Source organism: Fulmarus glacialis, unplaced genomic scaffold (genome assembly GCF_000690835.1).
Source record: "Fulmarus glacialis isolate BGI_N327 unplaced genomic scaffold, ASM69083v1 scaffold6249, whole genome shotgun sequence".
NCBI lineage: Eukaryota > Metazoa > Chordata > Aves > Procellariiformes > Procellariidae > Fulmarus > Fulmarus glacialis.
The window spans coordinates 21,568-31,712 of NW_009231292.1; the positions used below are offsets into that span (position 1 = coordinate 21,568).

The 10,145-nt window shown below is 43.1% G+C and overlaps 1 protein-coding gene and 1 non-coding gene across 2 annotated transcripts; one reads left to right on the plus strand and one right to left on the minus strand.

Moving 5' to 3' along the window:
- Window positions 1–774: 774 nt before the first annotated feature.
- On the plus strand, window positions 775–9,170 carry LOC104081670 (putative beta-lactamase-like 1; the record flags this gene model as incomplete). The annotated part of the gene is made up of 5 exons (XM_009584505.1): window positions 775–919; window positions 1,218–1,327; window positions 4,105–4,262; window positions 5,901–6,148; window positions 9,065–9,170. Coding segments are annotated over 5 exons (767 nt in total), but the record flags the coding sequence as incomplete, so codon positions are not given.
- On the minus strand, window positions 5,146–5,219 carry TRNAN-GUU. Its single transcript has one exon. It is a non-coding gene; the product is annotated as a tRNA-Asn (tRNA).
- Window positions 9,171–10,145: the final 975 nt, after the last annotated feature.

The window sequence follows — 10,145 nt, forward strand, 5'->3', positions numbered from 1 at the left end:
CATTAATTGCCAAACTTTCAAAAGCACCCTATTGACCTCCTACAGTCAGTGAAAGAGCACAGCTCATGCTTAGGCACCTAATCATTTGTCATCTGTTCCTTGTTTTTCTTCAACATTTATATGGTAGTATCACCAACCTGGATGGTCTCCAGTGTTGTGAGAGCTGCACAAACCCAAAATATTAGCCAATTTTCCAAAACATGGCATCTGTAAATGCCAAGCTTACAGATGGTATATGATATAATGGGAATTACAGGCACAAAATAGAGGGGTAAGGGCAGTACATGGTGAAAAATTCCATCATTCATCTATAAAAGCTGGATCTGCTCCGATGACCTGGCTGGTGGCTGCCATGAACAGATGCTGGACTCCGGAAAAAAGGGGTTGGAAAGATATCCAGGAATAAGTCATGACAGTTGAGAAGGGAGGAAATGAGAGCTGTAACAGAATCCTGCCAGCCTGTGCTGATTATGTTTACCTCCAGGGAGGGGAAAAGGCAGGAGTAGATGGTTTTCTTCTACAAGAACCAACAAGGCCAACAAGGTAAGGAGAGTAAAGTCTTGCAAACCTCACTGGAAGACAAGAAGTCATCTCTGGTTCCAGTTATTTCAATGTGGTCTGGTATGCCCAGCTCTGGTGCCACAATAGTACTGGAATTAGTCCATGTCCCAGCAGTAGCTTTATTCTCAGATGTAGTGTGTGCCTCTTTCACCTAGCTGGTATGCCTGAGAGGCAGTTTTTCTCTCTCTGAGATCATATCTTTTCTGCTTACAGCAGGCATCCAGCAGCCGGAGCCTCCTCAAGCTCACAGTTATGGAGGTGAAGTGGATTCACGTGTTGGTCATCATCTTCTTCCTGTTGTCTGTTGCAATGACGGGCTGCTTTCTGTGGCAGTACAGCCTCCCCAAGGTGGAGCCCAGTGAGTAGTCATCTTTAAGCTTGGCATTGTTTGGCACGGTTGGACTCGATGATCTTAAAGGTGCTTTCCAACCTAAATGATTCTATGAAATTTGTGAGACCAATAAACACCTTTCTCCCCACGTGGACATTTCCCCAAAGAGATAGAAACAATTCAAGATTGGCTCTTTGCCTATGCAGAAGTGTCCTTCAGCTTTGGACAACACAAGCAAGAAGGCTAGTGCTGACTGTTGGAGGAGGTTAAAGCTTGTTAGTGTGTCTATTCAAGTCACATACGCTATCTTTGAAATGTTTTCCAGGCCCATCTGTGATGCAAGTGAGATCAGAAGCTGTGCAGATGTGCCCCCGCCACCCTGAACCAGTACCGCTGGATCACCCAATCCCCATTCTGAAGGACGCATTAGAGAAGGTCTGTGAGGAGAAGGGAACAGAGGGAGACAGAGCTCATGACTGCTTTTCTGAAGGTGTAAAGGGGACAATATGTATTTTGCCCCTGAGTATCTCTGGGGAAGGAGGTGGGAAATCAAGGAGGTGGAGAACATGTGAATCTAGAAATGGGTATATAAATCTCCTTCACTGAACATACAGAACAGGTCAATAAGCAGTTATCTTATCCAAAGGGTAAGCTATGATGAAGAAACATTATTACTTGTCCATCAGAAGGTCTGGTGAGCCTACATCAGCACAAAATGATGGCTCTTGGCATCTTGTATACTATTAGGCAGCCCTCATGTCCTGGGAAGTAGGTGACTCATGTAACTAGTTCCTATTCATCAGTGACTGCCAATTCCTTATTTTATTACTTTGCTGGCTTTCCCCATGCCACCATTTAAAAATTGAAAAGCTACTTGTCGGTAACTTCAATGAAGGGAATGGAGGGGAAGGGGAAGAGGAAGAGGACCTGCATCTGAATGAAAGAGAGACCTGCTTTTCCTCAGTATGATATACTGTCTCTGAAATTTTAGCATTGTCTGAAATTCTGGTGGGCTCTATTTGCAATGAGGAAATACTGCAGCATTGCCTTGACTGTATGGACCATAAGGACAGCCGTGCTCTGACAGGACGCTCCTGAATTTGTAGACCCCTATCACATAATATACCTTCTCATTTGTCTCTTTCTCATGAGTAGCTTAATTAGTCATAATAGCTGTCCCACAGCTCTGATCATTTTTTTTACCCTTCTTTGAATCTTTTCCAGCTCTAACATACTCTTGCGGAGATGAGGGAAATCAGTATTGTATACAGTACTCAAGGTGCAAGTGGATCAGGGATTTATACAGTCATAAAATGGTGCTTTCTGTTTTATTTTATGCTACTTCTCTAATAATCCCTTATATTTGATTTACTTTTTTTTCTGCCATAGGGCACTGAGCAAATGTTTTCATAGGAGCATCCATCATAGCCCCAAGGTCTTGTTCCTGAGTGCTAATGACCAGCTCGCTGCCCATCTGCGTGCATGTGTTGTGAAGTTAGGGTTGTTTTCCTGCATGCACACTGCTTTACCTACACTGAATTTCGATTGCTGTCACTTCACATTCACTTTTATGAAGTCTCTGCTGCTGTCTCTGGGGTTACTGTAGAGGGGTATTTTATTATTCAATTAGGATTAGTCAGAGAGCTGGGGGAATGTGCAGAACATTGAGTATCCATCAGAGAGTCATCTAACCTCCCTTCTTTGTGCTCCTCAGAAATGAAGTATCCAAGCACTTCTTTGAAGTAGGCTGGTGAAACTATTCCTATTTTGCAGATGGAATAGAGCACAGAGAACCTGACCACTAGATGCATAGGAAGACATAGGTATTCGAAGGGGGCTTAGGCACCAGCACCTCAAAAGCATATCTTCAGATGCCCTTAGGTTCTGCCTAAGTCTGTAGACACTCGAACCCACACTAAAAATCTTGCACTACCTGACACAAACTACCATCCTGTGCCAGGCCAGGGACCCTGGAACTGGGACTCTGGACTGTACCAGGTGCGATTATATTGCATACAGGGGAGGACTTTTTCCTAGCCCATGGCAGCTTGAAACAGGAGAGTGACATTCACTCATGCATGAGGCTTAAGGAAACATTTCCCTTCTAAGGGTAAATACTTTCACTTATCAGAAAGGCCTACGTTTTCCTCAGAAGAGTCTTGCTAGTGGCAAAATCCAAACGCTGAGTATTGGATCCAATGGCACTCGAGTCTAGAAGAGCATCGTGTATTTCTGTCAACTTTCTGCAGGTCCAGGCAGATCTACATGCCAGACTCTCTCTGAGAAAACTCTAAGGAGGACCATGCCTGCTGACGTGAGACCAGTCTGTTCTCTGCAGGTGCTGATGTACCTAACCGCACTAGATGGGCCACTGGCACATGGGGAGGGGAGGGCAAAGAACCGCCACGGAAGGACTTGGCACGAGTTGATGTTTCCGCTGCTGGCTGTCAGTGCACCTCACCAGTCCAGTGAACAGACCCTGAGGACATGACTCGGCTTGGCCTTTCTTGTCTCAGATGCTGGGCTTGGAAGGCCGTTTCTTATGCCTTAACCTTTCTGTGCAAAAGATAACTTATGCACGACGATGACATAGCTTTGAAAAAGTCATAAAAGAGCAAGAGCAACGCATTCTGCTTGCAGGAGGTGGGTGGAGCACAGCTGGCTGATTAGGTCTACACAACCCCGGCACAACAGGGAGCAAAGAGCAATCACAGCCCTCTAGTTGCTCAGTGCTGTTTCTCAGATTGCAATTTAAACAGGAGTCTAAGCTCTAGCACGTTTCATGGCATGAAAAGCATCATGGGATATTTGAAAAGTCTGAAGCTTTTTCTCATACATCTTTGAACCTAAAATACCAGTGCAAAGAACAGATGTGCACAGTACAATTTAAAAAGGAAGAAATTACAATTATTAGGTTTTAGCGTTTGTTTTTAATCATATAAGCATCACAGGTATTACAAGGATGAGCACCACATTCTTCTAAATGGTGGACATGTAGACTGAAAGAAAGATACTGGATAATTCAGCATAAGCAATTCAAAGGAATAGTACAGTTAAAAGATTTTCTTTTGCCAAAACACATTTGAAAAAATCACTCTCGAGTGCTTGGAAGTAAGGAGGGCTGATGGTCTGGGTCTTCTACTGCCTGTTGCAGACTAGATGCATTATCAGAGTCTTCATTTGGAAATTCATAATTTCCCATCATTCTCCAGGTGGATATAATGCTGCGCCAAAAGATTCATAGCTCTGGTCTCCCTGCCATGTCTGCTATTGTTATCTACAACGACACTGTGCTCTGGACAGGCAACTTCGGGAAGAAGAATGGTTCGGACCCCTCCTCAGTGGTGCCCAATGAATACACTATTTACAGGTGAGACAGATGTATCGCAGGCATGAGAGCTAGAAAAAGAGCAGATACGCATCTGGAGATCTGATATCTGGGAATAGAGCCACTGTCACAAACCACATCTTTTACTGGCTCAAGTCCACTGCAGAAACCTCTTGTGGGTTACACTGACACTTTGTGAGACAATACTTCAGCTAGTCCCCAAATTATCATATGCTTGTGGCTTACTCAGTTGTTTACTTTGGGTTTTATTTTTTATTTTTCATTTGCTGTGACAATATTTTAAATTGGAATAGCAGTGACTGTCCTGAATAACGTGAAAACATACTGCTCCTTACATAGGAGTCTCCATGCTTTGAGGATGCCTAGGGCATAAATCTCAAGACTGAGAGCTAGCACAGATTTTGTGAGCAACGAGGAGACAGTGCCATAGGATAAAAAAAAAAGTTCAACCTACCAAAAATTGGGGTTTGGGAAGAGAATCTACCGAACACATAAAGTAGACCTGTATGCTTATTCATTCTCCCAGTGAAGTCAAAGCCATATTTGCCATTATTTTTTAGAGAAGATAGAATCAAGCTCTTAGTGTGTGTTAAACAAAAACAAAAACAAATACAAAGGAAGTGTTTACTTCCTTTAAAGATCTATTTTCAGTGATTTATAACTGTGCTATATGTGAAACATATGGGCTGCACTCTGACCATCAAATGTTGTCCTCAGAATAAATAATTTCAGAAAGTTTCAGCAGCTGCGATTACCTGTTTTTTCCCCCTCTGTAGCATGGTAAAATCCCTGCAGAGGTGACCTCATGCTATTTCTTCCAGAATCACAGAATGGTTTGAGTTGGAAGGGACCTTAAAAGTCACCTCGTTCCAACCCCCCTGCCATTGGCAGGGAAAGGGGAACCCGTCCCTGGGTGGGCTCGAACCACCAACCTTTCGGTTAACAGCCGAACGCGCTAACCGATTGCGCCACAGAGACACCCAAAAAAATGCCTATTGCCAGTTGGCATTGTTTATGGTTGGAACTATGACAGTATCTGATTGTCTTCAAAGCTCTGGCTTTCATTCTTGATTAATGAAAGCATTCTTGGCAAATGGTTTTGCTCGAGGCTGTATTGCGCAGGTCCAAGAATTTCACCTCTAACGGCACAATACTCCTGCCCCCAGCTGTCCCTCTTAATCATGGCCCCGTTTCTGAAAACCAACAAAATAGAACTGGACTCCTGTTCCAGATTGTAAAATTGACTGTGTTCTGAAGCCACCCAAATATCAACTCTGAATATGAAATGTAAAACTTTATGGCATTTTAACCTTAAAATTCCAATAAACTGCTTGCAACTTGTTCTGGTATTTACTAAGCAATAGTTTACAAAATATGTCATCTTATGAATACCAAGTGAACAGAAAAAGTTCTGTAGCCCACTGCACTATTGGGGAGATACTACTGAAGGTTATGTTGCAGTCCATAAAGGCCAGAGTTAAGGATATTAGTTCAAGCTTCTTACCTGCATTTTAGCCATTCTCTTCTGAATTAGCAAAGGTGTTGCATGTAAAGTTACAGACAGTGGGTCAGTTGGGTGATCTCATGTACTGACCATCTTTCTTCTTAATTCATGGATTTCTTAATGCTTAATTTCTATAAATGTTTGTTCCTTAACAGAATTGCCAGTATCTCCAAGATCTTTCCCACCATTATGTTGTACAAGATGTGGGAGGAAGGAAAAGTCACATCTCTTGATGACCCGTTGGAACGTTATGCCCAGAACTTTGTTATTAAGAACCCTCTGGGAAGGCTCAAGGAACCGGAACAGAGATACACAGCAGATGGGCTGATTTTTTTGGAAAAAGGCTCAATGCCACTTAAGCCATCACGTGTTACCTTGCGCAGAATGGCCAGCCAGCTCTCAGGTGAGACCACACCGCTACCTCCTTGCCCTCTGCCCACCAGTATGCCACTTGAACGAGACCACAGAGAGAACAGACCATATGCCGGGGATAAAAAAGGTTGCTGCTGAGATCATTTCCCGGTATGGACCCTGCACCTTTGCACTTCCCAGAGGTCAGGCAGGATCCTTGGAAGCACGTTGTCAGCAGCTTCATGAACTGCTAAAAGGAAACTCTTGTCCAGGCCACCTGCTAGGAAAGGGGCCAAGCTGCACTGTGGGCTGGGGAATTGTTTTTCCCATGCAAGGTGAATATCTATTTCTTTCAACACAGTAGCATGACCTGAAATCAGGCTCCAATTGCATAACAGCTTTTTTTACTCCAGCCCAGAGTGCTCTCATTTTTCTGAGATGTAGAGTTGAGGGTCGAAGTGGCACCAAACCTCTTTGCTTTGAACAGATAGACCCTGATCACTGAGCTAAATTTAGCTGTCAGTGTGGTTCCTGATCTGGGATTCCTGAGCTATTAATAGCTTTGTACTTGCTGGCAGAAGACTATTAATCTGCTGCTACCTTCATAATTGGGTAACTCTTACATTAAGGTAGAAGGAGCTCACAGGACTCAGGAGAACTTTAACCTTTCTCAGAAATAAAGCTGTTAATACTTGACTGGGAGATTCCAGAATTTAATGGCCAAAGAGACTGTGCTGATAGCTCATGTCGCATTTTGATTAAACTCCGTAGCACCTGCATTATTCCAGATTGGAATAAATGCCTTAAAATTAGGACCTAAGATCAGAATAGCATGTAGGCAAATTGCAGTACCTCAGGACAGGGTACAGCATCACCTGAAGAAAGCCAATATCAAAATAAGGGTTCCCCAAAAAGGAACGAGGTAACTGAAACCTGGAAACAAACAGACAAACAACCCACAGTGCCCAGTGGCAGCAGAAGGCAGAAAGAAAGGGGCGTGCACAAGCCTGCCCAGCCCCTCTCCCTGCAGACAAGGTCTTGCTCTAGCCAGCCTGACGATGTCCTCAGGGGCATGAACGCTGCCTGGTCCCCTCTGACTCTCAGGAGCACCCGGAGCTGGTCTGGCTGCTCCTTGCAGGAGCAGCGTGTGCTGGGGCTCTGCACCACCTAGTGAGGTGTGAGGCATGCCCTAGAAATACTTGGAGGAAACATATGTTAAAAGTGTTCCTGCTCATAGCATAATTGCTTGTGATGTGCAGCCATTCCATTGCTTCCATCACTGTGCTGGATTTGTGCCCCTGCTTAGCTCCTTTTACGTTCCTATGTCTTTTTTTTTTTTTTTTTTTTTTTAAAATGTGGCCCAAATTTCAGACCACACCAGCAGGGCACACCAACCAGTTTGGACACTGACAATTTAGTAAAGGAGAAGCACAGTTTCAAAATCCTGACTGAAAATCAAATGAATGTTGAGGTCACATGTTACATTTCCTGTCTTTCAAAAACCAGAAAGGAATAGGTTCTGCTTAGCTTCACGATCAAAGCCACTGCATGACGTATTGTAAAGTGTTTTTCATCTAAATTCTTCCACTGGAAACTGATCTATAATATATCCTCATTATCTGGGCTTTTCTACATTGCATATTACAAAAGTAACTCCAAAGATTTTTCTTCTCAGCACTTGATGGGTACATTGCTAGAGGGAAGTTCCAGCTTGTTAAGACTGTGATTTTCAAATATATATGAATGACAGTAGGAGCCGCTATTGTAAATTATTAACAGCATGCTTGTCACATCAACTAGCAGCCGATGAGGTATAATTCAATGACTGCGGATTTTCCGTTATGCTCACACATTCTCTGGTTTACCATTTCTAGTGAACCTCAAGACAGACACCGCACTGCTGGGCATGGTGCTGGTGAGCTCTCCCGCTGGTGCAACATTTTCTTTGCTGCCACTGTGGCAAGTAGGAAATGAAGGAGCCCATTTTCTACTGGAAGATGCTCAGTGCATCTCTTATCTGGTCATTAAGCTGCACAAATAACTACAGACCAGAAGCAGAAAAAGTGCTCTTGTTCCAGTTCAATTCCCAAGGTCAGGCCAATTGAGAAAAACATGTGTTGCTGCTACAAAAGAATAGGGCCTCATTCAGCTTTGCCGTGATTAAGCACATGCTCACTGAGCAGACGATTGCAAGTCATTTTTCTGTCATGTCCCCTTCCTGATTTTCTCCTAACCTCTAAATCAAAGTCAGCTGTAAACTGCAATGAGGATTTCATTCCAGATGTAATCCAAGTTCTGGACTTGGCGAGCCGTAGATGCTGTGCAAAGGAGCTGCGGCATTTTAAAAAGCCCTGGCCAAAAGTTTTTAGGTAATCCATGTTCAGTGTTGTGGAATTAAAAGTGAAAAGAACTTCAGGTTTTCTACATTCAGAAACCCTGAATAAATGTTGCTAGAGCTCAAAAAAAAAAAAGCTAAAAATACTTTAGGCCAAGCCTGGAACGGTTCAGAGAAGTTCAAGCCCTCTGTAGCAAGGCATAAAGAACAAAACCCTGTTTAAAGGGGCTGTAGCACACCTTTGTAGTCAAGGGAATACAGTCACGTGAAAATATGGGTGGGGATTTTCCCAACACCCAATATGCCCTTCTCTTCCAAAATACACTTGGGGATACAGGGTTTTTTTAATCATTCACGAAGGTATTTTTACTGAAATGTAGCAATCCAGAGTTGGTGCTGGGGTAGGACTTACATTACCCAGATTCAGTGGTCCATGACTGGAATACTGTGTCCTGCAGTCCAGTATGCAGGGGTCCTTGCCGCACATTTGCTATGTGTATAAAGCACACGTGTGCATCATTGTTGTTTCCATCTTGCCGTTGAATCTTGCCTTTTGTGCACTCTTCACCAGACTCAAAGTTTCCTGGACCAAGATTTGTCTCAAATTGTTAACTTCTCTTTTCCATGGCACAGGTCTGCCCAGGAGGCTGAGATCTACCAGTCTGCTGTGGAAGGGCAATACGCAAGACGCTCTAGCTCTCCTGAAAGACGATGTCTTGGTTGCTGATCCAGGAACCAGGTCAGATATATTCACTTACAAGCTTCTGGTCTGGGTTTGTGTTCTCCACATATATTAGCCCCACCTGCAGTCTCCATGGCCAATGGATAAAAGACAACCATTCCTGAAGGGAGCTTCAGCCATCTACCCATACACTTGGCTTAGGCTGGCAAGAGTGACTGTCGGAGGTGCCGGGGGTTTTTTAATGTGTATAGAGCCTGAGTGTGAAGCCTAGGTCAGGCAAATTAAACTGCTATATTTAGGTCCAATGAGCCTTAAATTGTGGAAGATGCAGATTTTCAAAAGTGGAAAGGCATGTTAATCTAATTGGTTTAAATCATCATAGATTTCGCTTAAAATCATGCTATGTCAAGTGATTTGCATGTCTCTAGATTATCTGTAAGTTCTATTAATGTTTGTTACAATTTATATAGCCTGTTAAAAGTCTATTTGCTATGTCTGGAGTGATTATGTCTCTAGTGTCTCTAGATTATCTGTAAGTTCTATTAATGTTTGTTACAATTTATATAGCCTGTTAAAAGTCTATTACCTGAGTTGCAAACACTCAAAAATACGAACAGGATCCAGTGGACAGCAGGTGAGGGAAAGGATTCAGACTAACTGGGAAAAACTTTCTAAGTCTGCAAAATTTTTAGGGAATAGAATTACATTCTAGGGTTGCTGCGGATTCACCATGGCTTGAAGTCTGCAAGCTTAGAAAACTCAATGGCTCGATCATGGCAACCTTGTATTAGTTCTGTCCCATGTCATGTAGGAGGTTACAAAAGGTGTTCCTTAAAGGATTTTAAGACTTTAATACCATCTTCTTCTTCAGTATTTATATTATGCTCACCATTAAGATACACAAGGACATCCACTCATAGTCTCTCAACACCTTATTACTTGACATGTTGATAGTTTTAACTCTGTCTCCCTATTCCTGGATATACTTCACAGTTAACAGGTCATTTTTGTAAAGGAAATTTCCATTCATTG